General features: G+C 43.5%; 1 protein-coding gene across 1 annotated transcript in view; it reads right to left on the reverse strand.

Annotated features, from left to right (window-relative positions):
- Positions 1-23,230, reverse strand: part of LOC141013384 (A disintegrin and metalloproteinase with thrombospondin motifs 2-like) — a 124,390-nt gene that overhangs the window by 31,131 nt on the left and 70,029 nt on the right. The window contains exon 4 of the mRNA XM_073487091.1: positions 1,855-2,060. Coding sequence (XP_073343192.1) covers positions 1,855-2,060 — 206 coding nt within the window. The remainder of the gene's footprint in view (positions 1-1,854; positions 2,061-23,230) is intronic.

Genomic DNA, 23,230 nt, shown 5'->3' on the forward strand with positions numbered 1-23,230 from the left:
TCTGAAGTGGGTGCTTGAGCTTCCGGAGACTTGGATTACGCCAGACAAGCTTTATAGAGCCATTTTATGTTTTCTTTTTGGTCTTTTTTTTTTGTTTTAAAATAAGTCCCCATCTACTTCAGTTGTTTAGGAGAATGCTGCAACGCTGTTTTGCTGTGAAGCTCCAGAAAAGTTTTGTGGACTACGAAACTTCAACTGACTGAGTAGATAATGACTGAATTTTCTTTTTTGGGTGATACTTTAATGTTCTAATGTCCTCTTTCAAGGAAAGGGTAATATAAAGAAAGTTCTAATAACTCAAAAACTTGCCCATGCGTACGTATAAATGTCTTTAAAGGGCACTTGTGACAGATATATGTTCTCAGATCTCTCTCCTTATCTCCTTACCTTGTATGTCTTCTCATATCACTCACATTATACTTGGAAAGTTTTTTTTTTTTTAAACATCGCTGAGGATTTGTTGCCATAAACTCCTCAAGTCAGGGACGAGTAGCAATGCAAAAGAGCTCAGTGTGGAGCAACTCAGTGCAGCTGAAAAGACTGGGAGAGAGAGAGAAAGAAATAAAACAGAGAGAGAGAGAGCACACCCATCCTGAAGTGAGCAAAGCAAACTTTCAAGAAGAAAGTCGCCCAGATGCCACGCGTGGGAGGCAGCCCTTATTTATTTATTTCTGTTTATCTGGCTGTCAGTAATTTATTCCGAATGCGCTGTTTAAAATACTCCGTCTCCCTCTGTCTCTCCATCGCTTCCCCACAGATTAGAGGGAGGCTGCGACAGGGCTCTGGATCCCCTTCTCCTATATTGTCTAACAAATATCTAAAAGGGGAGGCAGAGAGCACAGCGGCTCTTGTTCTTTCTCAAGCGCTGAGCTGAGACAAAGAGGTGTGGTAGGATTTGTTGCTGTGTGCTTGCACCTGCTTAACAGTCGGAGATTGGTTCCCTGCGCAGTGGGGCTCAACACAAGCGAAAGCAAACAGGAGCGCACACACACAAACAGACACGCGCGCACACACACGAGTGAGCCGCGCGCGCCCGTAAGAAATGCGTGCAAGAAGCACTCTCGCCACAGGTTTAATTTGCAAAGATTAAAGTCTGCAGTGTGTTTAGTGTCGCACCAACACATCAAGCGCATGTGCACACACATACGCATAAAACAACTGGGAGTTTGAGTGCTTGGCTAAGTGTTGTTGTGGCCCGGAGCATACTGCCTGCTGTTTCTGCATCTCTCTCTCTCTCTCTCTCTCTCTCTCTCTCTCTCTCTCTCTCTCTCTCTCTCTCTCTCTCTCTCTCACACACACACACACACACACACACACACACACACACACACACACACACACACACACACACACACACACACACACACACATTGAATGATGACATGACACAAAGCTTGATGAAATGATATGTAGGAGCCCCTTCAGAGCGCAGGGATCACCTAACACACACACACACACACACACATACACACACACACACACACACACACACACTCAAATAAATGAAATCTCATCATATTCAGATAGAGAAGAAAGGATTACCGGCGGCTGATTGCTGGATGAGAACATGTAGGTAGGGAATTGAATCCTCATTCAGCTGGAGTGTGTGTGTGTGTGTGTGTGTGTGTGTGTGTGTGTGTGTGTGTGTGTGTGTGTGTGTGTGTTTTACCGTCTTCCTTTGACCTCACGGTGACTTACTCCCCTTTTCTGTGCATATGGGGTGATGTGTGAACATCCACTGTAAACTGGATGTGTGATGTGATGCCTGACATCTAAAATAACTGTAAAAGTCAGCAGTATGCGTCACAGGTGCCTCAGTGCGTGCATCTTACTGCACGAGCCGCGGACACTTACAATGTTCATCAGCGTGAGCAGGTACTTCTGGACATGCTCCTTCCCGTGAAACTGGACTACCGAGTCGTCGACGCCCAGCAGCACCTCGATGTTGTAGGCCCTGTCCGTGCTTTGCCTGCGCATTCGGCCCGCTCGCGTGTGGTTGATGCTCTGCTCCACACCGCGGTACAGAGACTCCAGGTCCATCAGACCACCGAGATCAGCACCTGAGGACAGAAAAACACACAGATTAGTTTTGCCATGAACATATGAAATGAGGGAAGAGGTGTGTAAGGTAGAAAAATTGGGTCGTACAGGTTTCAGGGATTAAGCAAAAGGAAAAAGACCACCTTCTGTTATTACTTTGAATGTATAATCAATTAAAATGCTACAAATCTCATTAAACAACATCCAACTAATTATATGTAACTACCTACAAGAAAAGGGTGTTAACTTTGATTACTTTGAAATGTAGTCAGTACATTGAACAAGTAGAATTTTTGTAATTACTAACATATTCAACTGGATTACAAAAATAAAAATGTAATTCAATGGAGGCTGCCACAAAAATTTGAGTTTGACAATTATTTGTTTTTTTGTCTTCAAAAGTCTCACAAACATTCTCACACACATTTTCAATTAAATTAAAATGCATTTTGCATATTCAGCATTTACAATTGGTCAAAACAACTTACCCTGACGAAAACAATATCCTTTTTTGTAGTTATTGGTTAAGATAAAAGATAAAAGATGTTCATATTTTTTTAATTTTAAAAATTGTCATATTTTAAAGACATCATCTACAATGCAATCGAGTAATCCCTGACAACGTGGCTATAATCTGGTTACACGTGTTTTTCAAATGTAATCTGGGTTGATAATAGTTTCATATTTTGCAGCAATGGCTTTTAACAAAATTAACTCAAATACTGCACTTAAGTACAATTTTGATGTACTTGTACTTTACTATTTCCATTTCCTGCTACTTTGTACTCCCACTCCACGACATTTTGGAGGCAAATATTGTACTTTTTATTCCACTACATTTATTTGATAACTTGAGTTACTAGTTACTTTACAGATTGCTGCTCCACAGCAAAAGAAGCACATTTTTAAATGAATGTTGCTAAAAGAAAATAAAAAATTCTGATAATCAGAAAAATGTAAAATATCAGATCTGATAATAAGTAAACAGTACATACACACATGTAAATATATGTATATATGATATACTTTTACTTGTACTTTTGATACTGAAGTACAGTTAATATCAGATACTTTAAAGTTCTATACATATCAGGGACTTTCACTTCTACCAATATTTTAGCACGATACTCTTTGGGTACTTTTTACAACACTGATTACATGTAATCTGTTACTACCCAACCCCGTAGGCATGTATAAACTGCAACCAGCCACAAGCTTGGACAAGCACCAGGTCAGTCGGCATTATTCAGCGGTATAAATCATAATTATCTGTTGCTACAACTCATATTTTACCAGCTGGGCTTAACTCAAACTAAGACTCTAAATTATACAATCACTGTAGATCTGTCTCATTGTGGCACATTGTACCTCTTTTTATAAAAAAAAAAAAACGAATCACAAAGGAACTTTAACGTTTATCTATATTTTCCAGACGTAGGTCAGATTGTTGCATATTGTCCTGTTTGGTTGCCATTACTTTACTGAGCAGACATTTGTTGTTAATCTGTCTGCAAATGTTTGCATTCTAGTGTGCATCTACACGTCTGAGTCTCTCTTTGTCGTGTTGTGAACACTCTTGTTGTGTGTTCAGCGCGTGCCACACATTCACACACACACATGTGTTCATATTTGAGCACTTGCATGTCTGTGTCTGCGTGTCTGTGTCCTGCTTGCTTTCCAATGCTCCAGTTGATGGGAATCGAACATGTGTGTCCCTTCTAGCCGGCGGTAGCGGTGCGGCTATCCTACACAGATCCTCTCCTAATCAACCAAATATTTTTACTCCCATCTGAATAAAAGCAGCAGATGGTGCTTGCTAAACACATGGATTAAGACAGCTCCCTCACACAGGGGCTGCCCACCCTGCTCTTTTCTTGGCTCGCTACATGCTGAAAAAAAATGCAAATTACACAAGAAACTCAGTTTAGGGTTCCATTGTTAAGTGTGCAACAAACAATTATTCAGATCACTTATCACCTCTCTGGTTTTGACCACACAGGTGTCGGACAACGTTTTTGGACACGTTTAAATAAACTGCAGTCCTGAGTGTTAGTTGAAATGTCTAGTCTGATCCTGTTTCATTTTTTTCTTGGCAAACAGTTGGAGTCAGTGAGGATACAGAAGACAAATTGTCTCGTCTCCAGAGCCAAGGCCATCTTTCCCTCACTCGCCGTCCTCCCTCATCACTCCCCCCATCTCTCTCTCATCCTCCTGGTATGTAGACGCAGCGTTGCCTCGCTCGTACGGAAGCCGCGGAGGGCCAAGTCATGCCGTCTTGAACATGTGGTCTCAGTGGATTCAACAAGGCGCCATCCTCCCCGACTCTAGCCAAGGCCTCCCACAGCCAAGGATGACACAGAACACAGCTCAGAGAGCAGGCACGTGTGTGAGTGTATGTGCCGGAGCCTTGCGTGTGGACAAACACTTCCACTCGGGCTACAAATCACTGTTCCAGCAGCGGCTTTAATTTAGTTGAGGCTGACTGACTGTAAAGCAGTTTTTTTCGACTGTCGAGCTTTATATAAAGGTGCCGGGTGGCGAGTTAATTCAACACGTGGCACGAGGGGGGCAGCCGAAGCGCCGGCGTTTTGACACATACGGTTAGAAGACGTGTCGAGAACAAGATGCAAGAGGAAGATACAGGAAAGACAAGGGGAGAGAAGGAGAGATCTGCCACCTTGTCTCCCAATCAGCGAGGGGCATCCCGCTTTCCCACTCCCTCTTATGCAACGTTTCCAAGGCAACGGGCTCATGGGTAAAACAACAACCGCGTGGCTAATATTGGCTCCTGAGTCGCTATAGCAGAATGAATCTGGAAGTCTGAATATGATCCCATATCTGCCCACATTCCCGTGAGTGACAGAGTACTCGCACAGACAGAGAGAGAAGCAGGGGAGAGGGGGGATGTAGAGAAAAACGAGACTATGAGAGGAGAATTTAAAGATTTTTGCAGCACACTTTTGTTCTCGTCTCACACACACACACACACTGAGCAATTCTTCTCCTTGTTAGTAAGAGGAAGCTGGATTTAAAGCGGTGTACTTCACAACAACCCTTGGCTCTTCCTAGTTACAGCCGCCTTTAACGAGCCTGATGTCATAACCGCACCATCTGCTTTTAAAGACAGGTCCAGATATTTTTACCTTGAGCTTACGTAATGTTGAGACAAAACACAGAAGACAAAAAAAAACAAATCCTATTGTGTTCTAACTTTTAACTCGGCGCCTTCGCAAAATTGCAGTGCCTTGAAAACTGCAAAACGAGACAATGCGGGGACATTGCATAACACGGGGCCACAGCTGTATGGTAAGTGGAGGGATGAAGGTAGACATGAGTCAAAGTGACACCGGCAGAGCAGGAGACAAGAAAAGACTCAACCGAAAGACGTTGGGAGGAGCTCGACGAGGTGGCGAGCCCTCAAACCTCTCACCGCACCTCTGTCCTTGCATACACTCTCCTGGAACACTATCCCTCCTCTCGCTTCAGCTGTTTCTGTGCGAGCTTTTTCTTTTTCGGGGAAGGAATCAGGTGCAAGAGAGATTGAGGGAGGCGGTGAGGGAGGTGAGAGGTAGAGCTGAGGGGTGTGATGGATGAGAGAGAGAGATGAGAAGGGACCAGAAGGACCTTGGGTGTTGTGAGTTCCGCTTCAAGCCATTGCAGTGATGGAGAATATCTGCTCTCTTGTAGATGCATCTAGTCTGAGTCTGGCTGTGTGACTGCGGGCGAAGCGTCGGGGGCAAGCCGCCGTGTTTCTCACAGCTTACATTAGCCTCCCAAAACCTAACCGTTATCACTCTCGACCTACAGGTAGGGGATTGATCGTACCAGCGTTTTTCCCTTCTTTCTTCTTACTCACACACACACACACCAAACACTCCCCTCCTACCTGAAACTTTTCTTTCCTTTCCCTACCCAGTACTCCATCCTCATTTACATTTCCACACAACCGTCTGTATCCCTATATACTCCACACACACCGTCCTCTCTCTCAGTTTTCTCATTCAGGTGGGGTATAGAGCGCGGCCTTATTAGGAGACAAAGGTTCTTTGTCTTTCAACCTTTGCAAAATGTCAAGAATGTCTGGTTGCCCGCTGAATACAAGGCGGGGGGAGAGGGGTGGGGTTCGAGAGAGTAAGGAGACACTATGAGCCAAAACAAGAGAGAGAAAAAAGAGAGAGGGAGAGAGAGAATGGGGATGATAATTCAGGTCAAGCCACATCTTACTACCGAGCAGCGGACTTTGGTTTAAGGTGACTGTTTGGCAGTCAGGTGTGGCACATCGCTCTGCTCAGCATTCAGGAGCTCGACTGCATAATGACTGGTTTTGACCTTAGGGTGGTCACTCTGGCCATCAAGGTGGGTGTGCACATAGGTGTGGACTCGGTTTGAGTTTGCATCTTACGGTATGAATGTGCCACGGAGCTCTGACACAGCGAGAAAAACGCCACTTATTTGTAACACAGAGCCCGGTGTCGAGTCAGTAAATACAGGATTTACAATGACACACATGCACGTTAACACATTTGTCTAACAGGGTTGGTTGGCTGGTGAGACATGCTCTTTCATAGTAGTAGGTGACACGAATAAAAGACTAGTAGACACAGACAATGAACAAGGCACAGGCTCAACTAACGGCAAGTTCACGTTACAGATTTTAGCTCTGATCTTGCCTTAGCTGACGTTTGATGTGCTCCAGTGAATGACGATCAGCATGTGCGAACCGTTCAAAGACGCGATCCAGGAGCTCGGGGACAGCTCGCTGGCAAGTCACAGACGTCCGCTGGATATCTAGCAGGCTAAATATCTGAGTCACAGACGGGGCCACAATAATAGCTCATAGTCTCTATCAGAATACACACACTCAGGCTGTTCTGTATTTGTAACCGTGTCATCCTTGCTGAACCAGAATACGAGCAGGCAGTTTCACGTTTTCAGTGCAAAAATAATCCTCGCTTTCCACGGATCCGAATCCATTCTCTCGCACATATTCCTCCAGAAAGTTGTGAATTGCGAACAGCACGGTTATCTGACAACTTTGAAAGTCGTGTAGTTTGGCCAAGACGTCACAGGCTGGAACTCTCTTCTGCTATTATTTACACACTATCTCTGTCACTTTTGGTGCGTACACCCGCGTACGATACTCTGAATGATGGGAGAGACTGTCCAAGGGCAAGGTCAGAAGACATGTTGTGCAAACTAGTACGGTAATGATTAAGTCTCACATGACTTTAAAGCAACAAAGCAACAACGATGATGGTTGTTTGCTATTTCGTTGCTACCTGTTGAAACAAAAGTGCAATCTATACATGAAACTAGAATGCCTCAGCGCACCAGTCAAGTTGCTGTTACCGAGCTGTGGCGTTGAATAATGGCCAGAACATTTTATCTGAAATTATGATGTCACAGTGCATTTAATCTCTGACCTTTTGGATATCAGATGTCGTAATTCCTTTTGTCATAATTATTGCACGAACTGTTGAGTTATGGCCGAAAATGTGCTTCGTGAGGTCAAAGTCACCTTGACCTTTAACCATGAAAATCTAATCAGTTCATCCGTCAGTCCAAGTGGATGTTTGTGCCGAATTTGAAGAAATTCCCTTGAAGCGTTCTTGAGACAAGAATGGGAGTGACAGACAGACAGACAACCTGTACACATAATGCCTCCGACCGCAGCTATCGCTGGCATAAACAAGTCAGTCACATAGAAGAATATCACATGTGAAAATGTAAATGTCTTTTTATGGAAATTGGTTTGTTTCCTACTAGCATAAAAAAAACCAATACCTATTATGAAATAGTAATATAAGTATTATATTAATGCATGAGAATTGAATACTCTTGACTTTGAGGGTGTCTGCCTACACAGTCTTCCCTGAGGAGTGATTAAAATCTTTAGTTGAGTATTTGGGTTATTTTTCTCACACAGTCTTCACTCAGGAGTGGCAGCAGGAGGGGGAGATGGTGTGTGGACGGTGAACTCATTAGTGCTCACCTGAGTTCAAGGCTTTCCATCCACAGGGAGGCACAGTTAACCACACACACACGTGAACTAATTTACTTACAGACACGTCCTGGTCGCATAGCTCAGGGCATGGACATTTTGTCTCCCCGGTGACAGCTTTATGGGCTGTCATGGTGATGAGTGGCTCGGACAGCGGACTGTTAACGCCGGGCAGGTAGCAACACGCCACGCTGTCCCACACAATGTCCCCGCGCTGACTGCTCATTATTTCTAAGCTGCCATATGACAGCTGTAAAGGCTACAGAGTGTGGCGCACATAGTGAACTACGCTTCCCATAATCATACTGCCGTTAATTATTTAGATTGGCAATCAGCAATCTAATTTTACATGGACAGCTCCCTGAAGACCGTAATAATTATTCATACATCAAGCACTGAACTTTGCCCATTTATTAATAACTGCTTTAGGTTAGGGCTGTTTATTTTTAACTGTGATTTCTATAATGCTGATGAGATGTTTTGAGTGGTCCAGCCTCAGCTGTGAGTTTCATGTCCAAAGATCCATAATACTTAGACTGATGCATTATATCCATCTGGGCTCCCAGAAGAGGAGTACGGGACCATTTTTAATATTGCATGAAGCAGCCTTTATAATCAGCAGGCGAGAGGGCCACCTATCCTCCGCCGGTGCTCGGTGTGGATTTCTGATGGTTCGGTAGACAAGACAACCTTTCGCTGTCCCCTCTTACATAACTGTCTGTCTGTCTGAAACACACAGGGCTGTCGACTGCTGGGGAGGCGTTGTGGCGCACACCGATTCCCCTGCTGAGCCACGGTTTCATTAGTCGAGTCGAGCCGTCGCTTCATAAAGTCTCCAATGTATGCAGAAATACCTACACATTCATAACGCGAGGCCACCAAATGAAATAAGCTCTGCTGTGGTTTGACAGAATTCACACTCATGATTGCACATGTTGTCACAAATGAGCCTAAATTGAGTGGCGGTATTTCTCAGCGAGTGCCTCTCGTCGCATCGATAATTACAGCGCAGAAGAACAGCCCGTGTAAACATCACAAACACGTCTCAAAACACAGTAATTCAATCATTGCCATCCACCGAGGCAATATTGTTGGCAAAGATCAATCATGTCCCCAAACTCTCTCTCTCTCTCTCTCTCTCTCTCTCTCTCTCTCTCTCTCTCTCTCTCTCCGCTCTGTGGTTGGATCTCCAGAGCTCGATGTAAACTGGAGCGCCTTAGTGTCCAATAAGACAGCAAAGCCAGGCTGATATAGGGCTTACTGCAGGTCTCATCCAGTCTGAAACTGACCTGTCTGAGTGCCTGCCTGTCTGTCCTCTCCTTTCTTTGTGTGCGTCTACATCTGCCTCCGAGAGCCAGACATTTATAAAGGTCTCTTATGAAATCAAAAAATATGAAAACATCTCCAGCCATCACAGGACAGCGAAAACAAACACATAACAGCAGCAGTATGCAGACTACAGCGTACGAAGACGAGGCACATTCTTCATCTACATCTCTTATCAAGCTCCACTGCCTGTCTACTTTAAGAAAACTTGTACGGCTACAGATCAATCTTGCTGCGTAACGGTGGCTGCATCAAGAGGGAGATAAAGAGAGAGAGGCTGACAGCAAAGTGCTAGGTCCGACTCCCAGAGTACCTATAAATCTCAGCAGAGACAGCCTCCCGCTGGCTTGAAGGGTTTGTGGCCCCCTTGGCACCTCCGTCCCCAACCCTGCAGCCCCTCTCTGCCTGTCACCTCGCTCCTTCTGTAACCACCTCCTCTAATCTCACAGTATATATCAAGCCTGTCTCCTAAAAGTTATGTTCATACAACTCATTCTCGTCAGCAAATATGTTCTGCAGTAAACGTCATGCTGCCTGGATTATGTTTCCATCAACAGAAAGAGCGAATGTTTATGTTGAAAGCACATGCAAAACGCTCCCATAGACAACATTTGATTCTGCGACTAAAACAAAGAAGGAACTTTTAAGGTTATGTTAGGGCAACTTTTTTTTACTTAATGTCTTGGTAAACTCTTTACACCCTGTGCTTTTTTGCACAATTTTCACCGTGAGTGCTACGACATGTATTCGAGGACAGCTGTTATGAGTAAAAGGTTTTAGGCAATTTCAAATAGTTTGAGTAGGGAGATGCCTTTTTTTTTTTTAACCCTTTTTTGATTTTTGCCAAGGCGATAAATGATTTATTTGGCCACTTGGGGGCAGCGCAACAAAGGGTAAGTACAACGCTGACATAATAGCTCCTTTCACACTGCCTTTTCGAGCCGGCAATATTGCACTGCTATTCCGTCTGTATAAAGTTACAGATGCAGACTGGGAGGACAGTCTGTGTTGAAGTCCACTCTTCTAATCCTTCGGTTGAGAACACTAACCATGTGTCTGTTTGTTGTCGTGTTTATAACACATACATGTATAATTGCGATCGCGCGTGATTCTGTAATTACTGTTGGAACTCTGCGGTCTCCACACTCCAGCTCACCTGCAGTGCTGTGCCGCGCTGCACTCGAAACGGAGCCGGTGGGCGCTGATGGATGAGGGAGCACGGAGCAACAACGCAGCGGAGCCGTTCCGCATCACACACTCAACCAGTGGATTTCTGGAGTAAGTCTAATATTCACTCTCTTTAAAGCTAAGATGTTCCACTTTGTTCTGCAGCTACTCGCTCAAATGTGTTACTGATTGGCTGTGAGATGAACTGCATGCTTAAAATTCTTTTGCTGTATTGAGATCTTATGTAAGAAGACAAAAAAAAACTCCAGAACAAAAACAGATAATAAAACTCTTGTTTCCGCTCCTCGTTTCTCCTGTCCTCCTTGCTCGTATCCTCATTTCTCCTTCCTTCACCCACAGCCTCAGGAAATGTCCTGTCCTGTCCTGTCCTGTCCTGTCTTGCCCTGTCCTGTCCTGCCCTGGCTGTGAAGTACTCAAAGAACAGCCAGCACCAGCCACCTGGGACACCCAGCACCACAGTTATTATGACAGGCCAGCCAGCCAAACATCTGTCAACCTGAGCACTGTAGGGATGGAGGGTGTGGAGTAGGCGATGTGGGAGGATAGGGGGAGAGAAACAAGACAAACAGAGGCGCAAAAGGTAAAATAATAACGAGAAGGTTGAATTCTACATTTGGGGGCAGCATCTTTATTTTTTTAATTAGCACCATTTGGCAGCGCCTGAAGTCAGCTGGTTTGTAAAAATGTGGTGACAATCAAACAGACTATTAACACACAATAAACAGGAGTCATGTCATGCTAAAATGTTCTTGGGCAAAGTGCAAATGGCAACGTCTTGGTGCCAACCTGATGTTTCAACCGTCTATAGCCACTCCTTCACTTTGAGTTTATTTATCTACCTCTCTGAGTCTTTCTGTGTCGCGTTAACACCTGGATGTTTTGACAACCGCAGGTGGAGCAGTAAATACTTGCCCCACAGGCAAAGCAGGTAGGAACAGCCAAATAACAAAAGCTACTACAACAGCTCACCTGTGTGGATGGCCGACATAAATACCGAGTGTCCAAAAAGGCTACAGGTGTCTCAGCCTATAAGCAACGACCACCTGTGAGTATCCTTCCCTCTTTACGTTCCTCTCCTCTCCCACTTCCTTCCTCTCCTCTTTTATTCATTAAATGTTCCTTTCAGAGTGCTTTTGAAAGGGCAGATATGGAGTAAGAGTGGGTGAGGGAAGGAGAAAGTCTATCTAAAGGTGTGAGACAATATGTATGCAAATGTTCTCTTCATCCGTAGAGCTGAGCCCCAGCAAGCCTGCCATAAGGTGGCAGGAAGAGGATTTATCATCCAATATCACCTCATCATAAATGATAATGATAAACACATAAGCCGGGCTGCAACATACACCATCTCTAACCCAGCTACATAAACAGGGTAGTAAATCAGCAGAGATATTGTAGCGCTTTACACAATTAAGGAATGGAGTATTTGAATGCACCAAAGAGTTGGACATGGGGCGGTGAATAAAAATAAAAGTGTTTCGGTATTTAAAAACTGGCATGCTCTTACACCACGAGTTATTACTGTCGAGTCGGCCCACAAACGCACAGACGGAGTTCTTTTCAATTGCACAGCGCTCGAGCCAGACGGGAGAGAATTATTAAGGCACTACAGTGTATCGGTGTTACTAAATTGGCGGTGTTTCATAACAAAGTCTTTCAGAGCAGTTATCAATTAGAAACAATTAAAAGAGCCATTCATCATTCCCACAAAGCCGGGCTCCGTACAGGGAGCAGCGCTGACAGAGGAGCTGATAAAATGTAATCAAAACCATAATCAGCGAGCGCTCCTTAAACAGAGGCTAATGTTGACAGAGCTGAGGTTTGTTTATGTGGAGATCACACCTCCAACTAAGCTTCACTGGACGGAGCAGCGCGCACGTCTGTCAGCAAACACACGGCCTCTGAAGCAAAAGCTGTGCAAAAAAAGTGACAACAGCGGAGAAAAAACCTGACAACAACAGGTTTAAAGTCAAGCTGCGAAGAAGCTCCAAGACACGCTAGAGGAATCACACAAACGAATACACACTTTGGCCCATATTTGCCAACCCTCCCTTTATTCCTGGGAGACTCCCACTTTTATCACAAATCCCCCTTCACCACGACCTTTTTCTACCACTGTAAAACATCTAGTCTACTGTACCACTGCGCGTCATCCTACTGAGTGACCTGGAGGACCCTAATCCCGACAAGAAGAATTCCTGTTTATAATGGAATGTTTCAAAGGAAAAGGGAATGCATTTTGTGACCCGTGTGATTGATTTTTCTGTCGATCCTGAGGGTCGTGCCGATGTCAGTCACCATCGGGACGCTGACAGGCAGCAGCAAAAAATGTATGAATGAATGAAAACTGATGAATATTAGTTTATGCCAGTGATTTATGCAAGTTCGATCTGTCTGCGTTCTTGTTTGATTGACGTATACAATAGTTTCCTGCATCACTTCTTTCCTGGAAAACCCTCGACACAGCTTTCCATATTAATGTCCACATTATCACTGCTTTGGTAACAGAGAGAGATAGGATCTTAATGCAAAGATGCACTGGGGGAAACCAAGCCCTATTCCATACTCAACGTATCTCTGCACAGCCAACTTCCGTTCAGTACCCCAGAGGCGACCGTGATGGCACAGGGTGAGGCTACAACCCCCCCCACCTTCCAAGCATATGGCTAATCAATGCAGCCTCTTCCGTGCAAAGGTAACTTTATACTTGAGTGGGGAGGACAGGGGAGCTACCAGCGCGGCCTCCCTGTCTCTCCATCCTAATGAAGCTCCCAGGTAATCAAATCACTGTACACACAGGCAGATGGCCAATAAGGGAACAACCACCGGGGCTCTTTGATGGGATCACGACAAAGTTTTTTAACTTGCCAGTGAGTCATTTCTCCTCTTCCTGCATCTATTTACCATTAACCAAAACTGACTGAACATGTGGCTACAGGAGGTTAAAATGCTCATCTATTTGCGCATGCCTCTTGGAGCACTTTGACTGATAAATGTTACACAGAAATGCATGTTTATCTCTTTTGAATACTGCTATAGATGCATTTTCGTTTCTGGGTCTGGGTTCTGAGGTTTTTTCATTTAGGGTTTCTGGATGTCCTGTTCTCTCCCTGCAGAGACTAGGCAGGGCCCCATAAAGCAATGCCAAGACATTGCACCACCTGTGCTTTTTCCTTCTATGACAAGTCACAATGTCTGCTGTGAAACATTTTTATGAATCTATTCGTTTAGGTACAGTAAAGAAACAAGTGCTCTGACGCTACCAGATATTGGTTAATACACTTTATTCAGAAAGCTAAAAGGACATGCAAAGTACGAGATGGACAGACGTATGACAAGGTAGAGAAGAAAACAACTTTGATGTCAGTCAAATCACAAATACGTCAAGTCACTGTCTGAAATCCTGTATCCAAAGGAACCACGGGCAAAGACAACATGAGGTGAGTGGCAGCTGAAGCGCTTTCAAGGCTTGGATGGGCATGACAGTGTCTGTGTCGAATCACTGCTACAAAAGATTAGCATCTACGTTGAAGAAAAATGTGGATCTAGATAAATAGTCAAAGAAAATCTGCGTCGTAAAAACTTCAGGAGTGTTAAGTTACATAAAAAGTAACACAAAGGGAAGTGAGGTCACTATAATACATTTGTATTTGCGCCTCTAACTGATGCCACCAAAGCAGCGGCTGCTGAGCAACATCAAAGTGCTTTTGAGCAATTTACCAGGAAACTGAAATATTTCAGACACAAAGTTGACACACTTACAACCAATTTACAACAGCGTTCAGAGCTTTTGTAGCTTCTGTAATGGGACCTTTCAGAGCTGCACAGAATATGTGGCCAGGATTTAGTTATGAGAGTGGTTTAAATCAAAACCTTCACATTTGATTGTATCACTGAAACATGGGCATGGCTTAGCGAAAACCCTCCGTGCAAAGCTTTGGAGACCGTGGCCTCCACACCTCCCTCACAGAGGATGAGCAAGACATTAACATCTCCATCTGTGATTGTGGCGACCAAAAAGGTATTTTAAGCTAAATAATAATATTTTCACGAACCGAGTGGCTTTGTGCCGAAGCATAAGAGGAGTATAAGCACAGCGTTGTGAACAAATGTAGAGTTGCAACATAAAGAAACGTTTTGCAGAAACGTACTTTGCTAACTTTACTTCTGGCACTTATAATTCCCAGTGGGGTATGCCTACTGGAACCTGTGGCTCCTTCCAACACACTCCTCAAGTATACACAATTTTCATGCCGATCCATGGAGGATTGTTAGAGATAAGAGTTTTAAGTTGATTCTGTAACTATGTTGTGTGGACAGAGGTAAACTATGATCTGCTTTGTAATGGGATGAAGCTCATACTTACACTAATCCCATTCACAGCAATAATCCCCTCCATATTATAGGATTCACCATTAACTAATTACCTTTCAATCAATGTGTTAACAATGACTCAATGAGAGAAACTTGGCATTATCACAGGACAACTGTTGGCAGCAATGCAGGCGACAGGCTCAGGGGGGAGAAACAGGCTGCTGTATGTCCTCCGGCTAGATTTAATAAAGAGAGGTTATTATAAAGGAATATTTTTTCCTGCTCTCCCAATCTAGGAACTGGCAGTAAGACCTGTCTCATTCTCCTCGCTCTGCAGAGCAAGTAATACCCACTAATCCCAGACACAGAGAGAGGCTGTGGGGATGAGAGACAGACACAGGGAGAGAGAGAGAGACAGAGAGAGAGAGAGAGAGAGAGAGAGGGGACAAGAGCTAATGTCATTATTTACAGTTTTTATGGTAAGTCCTTTTCTTCAACCGTTCACACCCTCGCCCTTAGACCCCATCATGTTGGTCTGTGGGTGTGCGAACAAGTGTTTGTGTGTGTGTCCATATGTGTGTGTGTGTGTGTGTGTGTGCATGTGCGTGTGTGTGTACTGTCACTAGAGCATGCCCAGCGCATGGAGGACTAGACACAGACCAAAGAGTCTCAATCCCCAACAGTGTTCATTTAGAAGGGTTCAAGCTGGCAGGGTGGACAGACACACATGCATGCACACACACGCACACACACAGACATGCACACAAACACACACAGGAAGCTCCCAGGCCCATCCTATCCAGTGTGATGTAATGAGATATCTGCTGTTTCCCATTTGAGCCTCTTCATCCTCCACAGAACAAAAACTACTGACGGAGAAGAGAGGAGAGAAAACTGAAAGGTATGCAAAGGAAACAAAAGGAAAGGAAAGGAAAGGAAAGGAAAGGAAAGCAAACAAACCAGGAACTGGAGGACAAGGAGCAAAATCAGATTCCTCCTTTTCTGTCTTCCTCCCCCTCTCTCCTTCTGTTTAAGGGAGTAATATGTCTCCATCTCTGTCTATCCTATTGTAATGGAGTAGGTCTCACTACGCTGCCCGAGGAAATTGCCTTATAGTCCCTCTGCCCCTCTTCTATATGTGGACACACACACACAAACAGACCACACACACACTCTCATGGCAGTGGCCCCAGTGACACTGCTTAAATATTAATGACCTGGTTCTCTCTCATTAATAATAGCTGCAGCACTGATTACTCTGTGAATACCACTGTGTGTGTGTGTGTGTGTGCACGTGTGTGTGTGTGTTGATGTGTCCGTACACATATGGAAGTGTGCCTACTCACAATGTGTGAGCCAAGTATTTGTTCTGCCTGTCACTGGCATATTAGACTGTGAATCACTCCAAAAGGATTACTGACACTGCATTACTGAGGTAAATTAAATAATATTGAATTACATAACAGCGAGCATGTTAAAGGTTAATATACGGTGATAAATCCATTGTCAGTTGTTGTCAGTGTGTGTGTGTTTCTGTGCGTGTGAGAGAAAGAAGAAGAGAGGTGGGAATGGAGGGTGTATGGATAATATGAGCAGACACACACATGAAAAAGAATTAAACATGGATAAGCAACACACACACACACACAGAGACACACACACACAAACACACACCCACATGCAAATGCATGGACTTACAAATATACAGAAACACCCACACAGACGGGCATTCGCTCAGTTAAGCCATGCATGAGGCGTGTGAGATGCAGCTGGCTTAAGCTAGCTTAGCACTAGACGCAACACACACACACACACACACACACACACACACACACACACACACACACAGCGGGGCCAACAGAAAGCACGAGTAGACATCAGTATCCATTGGGTTGTAATGGAGAACTTTGCGTCCCCCTGCTAAGAATAGCAATACTGTAGCTATGAAAGAGGAGAGAACGGGAGGCTGCGGGTAGAAAGACGAGTGCGATACGATGAGCTGTGTGTCCTCTAGTAATGATGAGTCAGCAAATTACAGTAGTGCACGTGGTAAATGGAAAGCAATAATAAAAAAAGGTCATTCATTTAAAAATTCAGCTGGAATTTTACTTGTAGTTATTTGCCTAAGATGCTGTGATTATTCTGCCTTCATATATAACCCGACAGCGTCCCATCTGCACTTTCTGCTGTGTATGAGTTTATATCTGTTCTGAGTTTGTATGTTGGTGTGTGTGCCCTGTGTGCTTGTGCGGCCGACAAACAACAGCTTACAAAATTCCCCATTTCCCTGATGAATTACACTGAACTGAATAGAGACAAGGATGGAGAGAGGGTAAAGAAAGAGCTAAAGAGAATGAGAAAGAGAAAAGGTTTCCTTTCCATTGTACTGCAGTTACAGGGTTGGAATTAAAAAGAAGTGGTCGTCAACAGTCTTTAATCACTCACTCACACATAAAAACATACATCTCCATGCAACATTTGCTTCATCAGCCTTAAGCCGAGGCACGAGTCAGACTTCCCCAACCCGCCGATCACCTGCCCCGAGTCTCTCTGGCCCTGTCTGTCGTTACCTGCATTGTCTGGCCATGGCTAATGGAAATCATCTTATTAGTGCCGTGCTAACGTCTGCTCTGGATTCCTGGGACAGTCCGGCTGCCCCAATTTTAATTGGCTGACTATTAATATTTCATTCGTTTAAATACAGCCCATCACCTTTCCCTGCGCTGACTCTGACCCCGTGGCTGACTGCTCGGTATGTCAGACGGGGAATATAGATGGAGGAAATTATTTTCATAGTGAACAGTCAGAATATTGCTTTGGATATGTGTGTGTGTGTGTGTGTCAGAGGATGGTTAAGGTATGGTAAGTGAATACACTTATAAATATGCCACTAGAATGGCACTCAGTAGAGCGCATACCTCCGCCAAGGCCCAACAGTCACCTTTAATTCAACCTAGCTTAATCCTATATCAAACTCAATAGTCCGATTGACAACGACGATTATTTTCATAATTGATCAATCTGCCTATTATTTTGACGATTAATTAGTTAATCATTTAGTTGATTAAATGTAAAAAAATTTTTAAAAATGCTCGTCATTATGTCCTAAAGCTTAAATTGACACCTTCAAATAGTTTCTTTTGTCCAACCAACGGTCCAAAACACAAAGACTCTTCATCTACTATCATACAAGTCAAAGAAAAGCAGCAGATCTTCACATTTAAGAAGCTGTAACCCGCAAATGTTTGACATTTTTGCTTGAAAAATGACTGAAACGATTGATTAAAAATCGAAATAATTGGCGATTAACTTTTCTTTCAATTGAATCGGGTTTTCGACTAATCATTGCAGCGCTACGTTAGTCATCTCCTCTGTTGTCAATCTGTGGAGCGCTATTTCTTAATGATTTCTAGGCTGTAACTCAGCTTTAAGGTCACAAAATTCCCAACGTCAACAATCACATTGTTGACATTTTATCTCGATGCATTTAGGGGCTCCCAATGAACTGTTTGTAAACTATTACAGTTATTAATTTTCAATACATCAGTATTAGAAATCTCATAGGACAAACTTGACACTTGATCTCATAGGACAAACACAAACTTGATTCATGGACTGAAGAGAACCATCCAATATGTGGATGAGACAACGAAGCCAACAAACTTTCAAGGTAGATGTGGAGTCACTGCGCTGTTGCTGTAAAAATTGCAGATGAGCACGTCGCTCACTCAGAAACACACACACACACACACACACACACACACACACACACACACACACACACACACACACACACACACACACACACCTGGCAGCCCTGGGGCTACCTCCAGGACAGAGGGGGTGATGGAGCCGGAGGAAGGAGAGGAAAAAGGAGTGAAATTAGTTTCAGAGTAGGGTGATATAAAAAGACGGGAGAAAGAGGAGAAATTGATGTAATTCAGCTCATTTGGTAGCTAATTTAGAGGTTTTGCTATCATGAAATGCATCATAAGGTTTTTGTGATCAGCTATTGTTGTATTGGTTGTGTCGGTTTGGTGGTGTTGTCTTTCATCTAGTGTTATAAAAGCAACAATGGACTCATTTATGATGTAGCAGTAAAGTTATGAATCTTTCAGTCTAGTTCTGAATCAACAATGATCAGGCACTTTGTCTGTCAGAGACTCCGACGTGCACTCACAGTCTAATTTTGTGGTTTACACTGAAGCAGGTTAAATATGATCGGCAACTTTTTATTGCAAACATTCGCAAGCTGCTTCATTAACTTCCGAGGGTTGCTACAGTACGAGGTGACATTTGCTCTTTAAAGTGAAAAAAACAAACAAAAAACAATATTACAATATGATATTTAAAGTGGAACTGCACTGATTTGACACACCGATCTGTTTATAGCTCTTGGGACACATTGCTGCACATGTGAAAAAACACTTATATGCTGTAAAATCTTTTGTGGCTTTAGAGGGAGCTGTTTGATAAATGCTTCAAGCATAGTCACTTGAGTCAGCACACAGGTCAAGGCTGAAGACTACAAGTTCACAAGAACAAATGAGCTGATCAGACCTCTGAAGCCCGCTCCTCGTCTCTGCTCGAGGCTATCGACTTGAGGTCATGCATAACCAGCATAACACACCTGAATTTGTTGTCTGCTGACAGTGTTGTGAGAGTGCAAAGCTAAATCAGCGGAGAACTCTTTTACATTATTGTACAAAACTGACTTTTTTTTTTTTTTACTTTCATTGCGCAGTCAGAAATAATCACAGTTGCCTGCGGTCATGGCAGTGGTTTTGGCTGAGAGTTAGAGTCTGAGGAACCAGCTTCCTCACTTAAGCTCTTGGTCAGAAAGACTTTGGGAAAATACGTTTTGATCCATTCTGATGTAATGATGTCACTGTGGGAATGTCCACCCTTGGGTGCTATTTTAAGGAATCACAGTCAGCTCTGATTTACTGGAAGAGGATGGGATATTTCTTCCCACAGTACTAAAGTCCCATAGATACCTTAACTTTCATAAGCATCTTTCTGTGGAACCGTATCCTCCTGTGAGCTAATATGAGATTAGAGTTAAGAGACACAAATCAGCTTACTGAAATGTAAATCCCATGATCCAGTGTTTATTCGTCATCTCGTTCCGAATTTCAAATCAATACAGTGCCCCATATGTTAGCGCAGCGCTTTAGCCGAGTTCTGATTTTGCTGTTTTTTCTTGCTTTTGATTAAAAGCAGAGCCGACATTTGCTTTGCAGCACCAGAGGGTATACATTTACAGCCTGGGTGTGAGCCCCTTAACCTGGCAGTTTGACACAGTCAGGCACACAGGACCAAGAAAGCAAACACAGTTGTTATGAGTTTCAACCCTCGGAGAGCACAAAGTACTTAAACAGTTTGAAAAAGTGGAGTAGAAAGCCTGAAAATATGTTTACAGTTATTTTATTCCTGATAAGGTCTGTATTTGGACAAAACTCTGAATTCACTACGTCATTTAAGGTCTGTTTTTACCTCTTTAAAGCAATAAATGGATCTTTTTCAACTTAAAATAACAGCTTCAAAATCATGTTGATGGTACGGTGTCTTGTAACAGGGTGAATGGAGTCTCTGTCTCAGCCACTCGGCCCCCGATCACTTTCTGCACTATGTAACTTCAGTGAGAGGGTAGGATCACAGCGTTACATACATGTTTACCTCAAGAGTTTTCAACTCATAACATTTTTACAAGTTTTGTTTGTAGTCAGCACGTACATTGCATCTAACAAACTGTTACAGACCTGGGATTTGTACTGACGACACTCTATGGGGGGCGCCAAATCGCACAAAATGCCAATTTTGACTGAAGAAAAAGATATTAAAAAGTAGAAGTAACATTGTCTCCGGCTATTTCCCTGATGTTAGCGCATTTGACCAACACACCACAGAAGAAAAAAAGCAGAAGGGCAAAGTGTTAATTTAGTGTAAAAATGGTATATTATACTCAAACTCACACTAGATATCACACTAGACTTTATCTGACAGCCCTGAAGGTGAAAATTGGTGCGAGGAGGAATGTAAGCACAGGTAGGACTATAATGTGACAGCTTCTGCAGTTAGGAGTTTGTGCACACACACACACACACACACACACGTGTGCGTGAGTCATGGCTGCTCCTGCGGCCTTTAACACCCAGTCATCTGTCATCCATCAGCTCAGCTCTGCACTGCCACCGTCTCAATCGCCTGACATAATATTGCACACAGACAACACTCACTTTCTCTGTCTCTCACACAGCATTTTGACAACGCGCCACCAGCACAGAGTGTGAGTGGCATAGAAACACACACACAGTGTCCCCACAGCGTTCCCTGATTAACGAGATGGTTTTGTTCTCTTCCTCAGGCATGGACCAATCAGGCACGAGGACACAAATCTCTTCCCGCTGGTGATGCTGAAGGCCACCGGCCACTATTTATTGGCAATCTCAGCCCTGACTACCCAGACAGACAGCGCAACACGCTTGCCACAGGAAGACACCACCGCCGTGTCTGCCTCTGTGTGTGTTTTTCATGTGTGCTCCGGGTAAATTTGAGTACGGAAAATAAATATGCCTGCTCGTATCATGAAATAACAGTTTCAAAGTACATCACAAATACACAAAAACACACGACGTGATGTACTGAGGGCTCTCCTCATTTTTAGATTGTGTGGGCGTGTCAATAGAGCAGAGGCATTAAAGGCACAAACCCATCAAAGCTGTGATTAAAGCAGATTAGAAGTTCTCGACTGAAAAAAAATAACGTCTCCTCATTTCTCAACAGAAATATTCCTTCTTTTCTTACCTCTCTGGACTTAATTAGCAGGATTTAGCAGGCTTGGTGTTTTAGCAGCTCAGCTAAACATTAGTAATTGCCGTGTTTATCTGCTTTCAGAGTAAAAATAACCCACATAGAGAGGTTGTGACAGTGTGGCTGCTTTAGCAGAGCAGTATTCCTGTTTTGTTCGCTGAAATCTGAAAACAGCTCCTCGTGGCAGATTCTATTTTTTTTTTTTCTTCTGAAAGGCCTCGATGACAGCTTTGTTGGTGAAACATTTAACAGTGTTCCCAGCAGTTATTTTAAGAAGACTTTAATTGTTTACAGTGTTGCTTTTTTCTCCCTGTTTTCTCTGTTTTAATAGCTTTAACATCATATCAACAGCTAAATTACAGTCCTGCCATGAACTTCTGCCTCTGAGGAGTGACGGGGAGTTTTGGCACTTTGCCTCTCATCTCCTCATCTTTCTTTTTACTTCTCTAATCTGCCCTCCACTCCTCACTATCCTGTTTTTATCTTGTTTATCTCCCTAATAGGAGAAAGCTTTGAAATCTGTGCCGAGTTGTTACTGGTTCATCTTCAGGGACAACAAAACGCATGTGTAAGACGCAGATACGCTATAGGACAGACTCAAAATGCAAACATCCCAGGTATGTATATTCATCATGCTTAACATTCCTAAACTAAGTGATGAAATATGACCTACAAGAGGAGTTATGAGAAAAGTCAACAACATCTACTACGCTGTAGTGAAATTGATGCCATAAAAGAATTTAAATGCAGAGAGACGTGGTGGGAGGAAACGTGGAATAACTTGAGCCAGGACTGAACTTGGCCCGTACTTTGCTGTATGTGAGTCATTCTTTGCATAGTCAGACACGCTGTGATCTCAAACCTGGCTCAAAGTCATTACAGCAGGGAGGCCAGAGAGGGTTCAGGGTCGGGAAATATGGGGAGGGAGGGAGAAGATTAAAGTGTAATTGAGAGTTATTACCATTAAGAGTCTCATTAAGTTAAACCCCATTTTCACACGACTTATGGTTGGCACTTTTTCAGCATTAGCCATTTAATGTATTTATGGTCTGTAATGACCTCTTTATATTGACTGAAGGTGTTTCAGCAACAAGAGGCTTTTGACAGTGCTTTGTCAATGAACTTCCTGTCTACACAGGAAGTGGAGATGCGTAGATTAAGATCTGCTGCTCATGATCGCCTTGCACCTTTATTTGAGCAAATATCTGACAAGATTCACAATATAACATACAGCTAAGGACACAGTTCACCCAAAAAAGAAAAATCCACTCACCCCTATGCTAATGGAAAATTTGGTTAAGTTTCATAGACCACAAAGCATTTCTTGAGCTTCACAGCGAAATTGAAAATCATGTATTTGCCTCCAGTGGTTTAACTTCTCTCCTTGCTGCAGTGATGTCGAAGTGTACAACCAGGGTGTGTCGCAAAACGTGCCATCACTGTTTGTGGTAACAGTACAACAAAGCACACACCCAACCACACCCAGCAAGGATGCTGGTCAGGTATCTAAACAACTTGAAACTTTTATACTGATGTGGCCACTGAAGCACT

Source organism: Pagrus major, chromosome 18 (assembly GCF_040436345.1).
Source record: "Pagrus major chromosome 18, Pma_NU_1.0".
Lineage (NCBI taxonomy): Eukaryota > Metazoa > Chordata > Actinopteri > Spariformes > Sparidae > Pagrus > Pagrus major.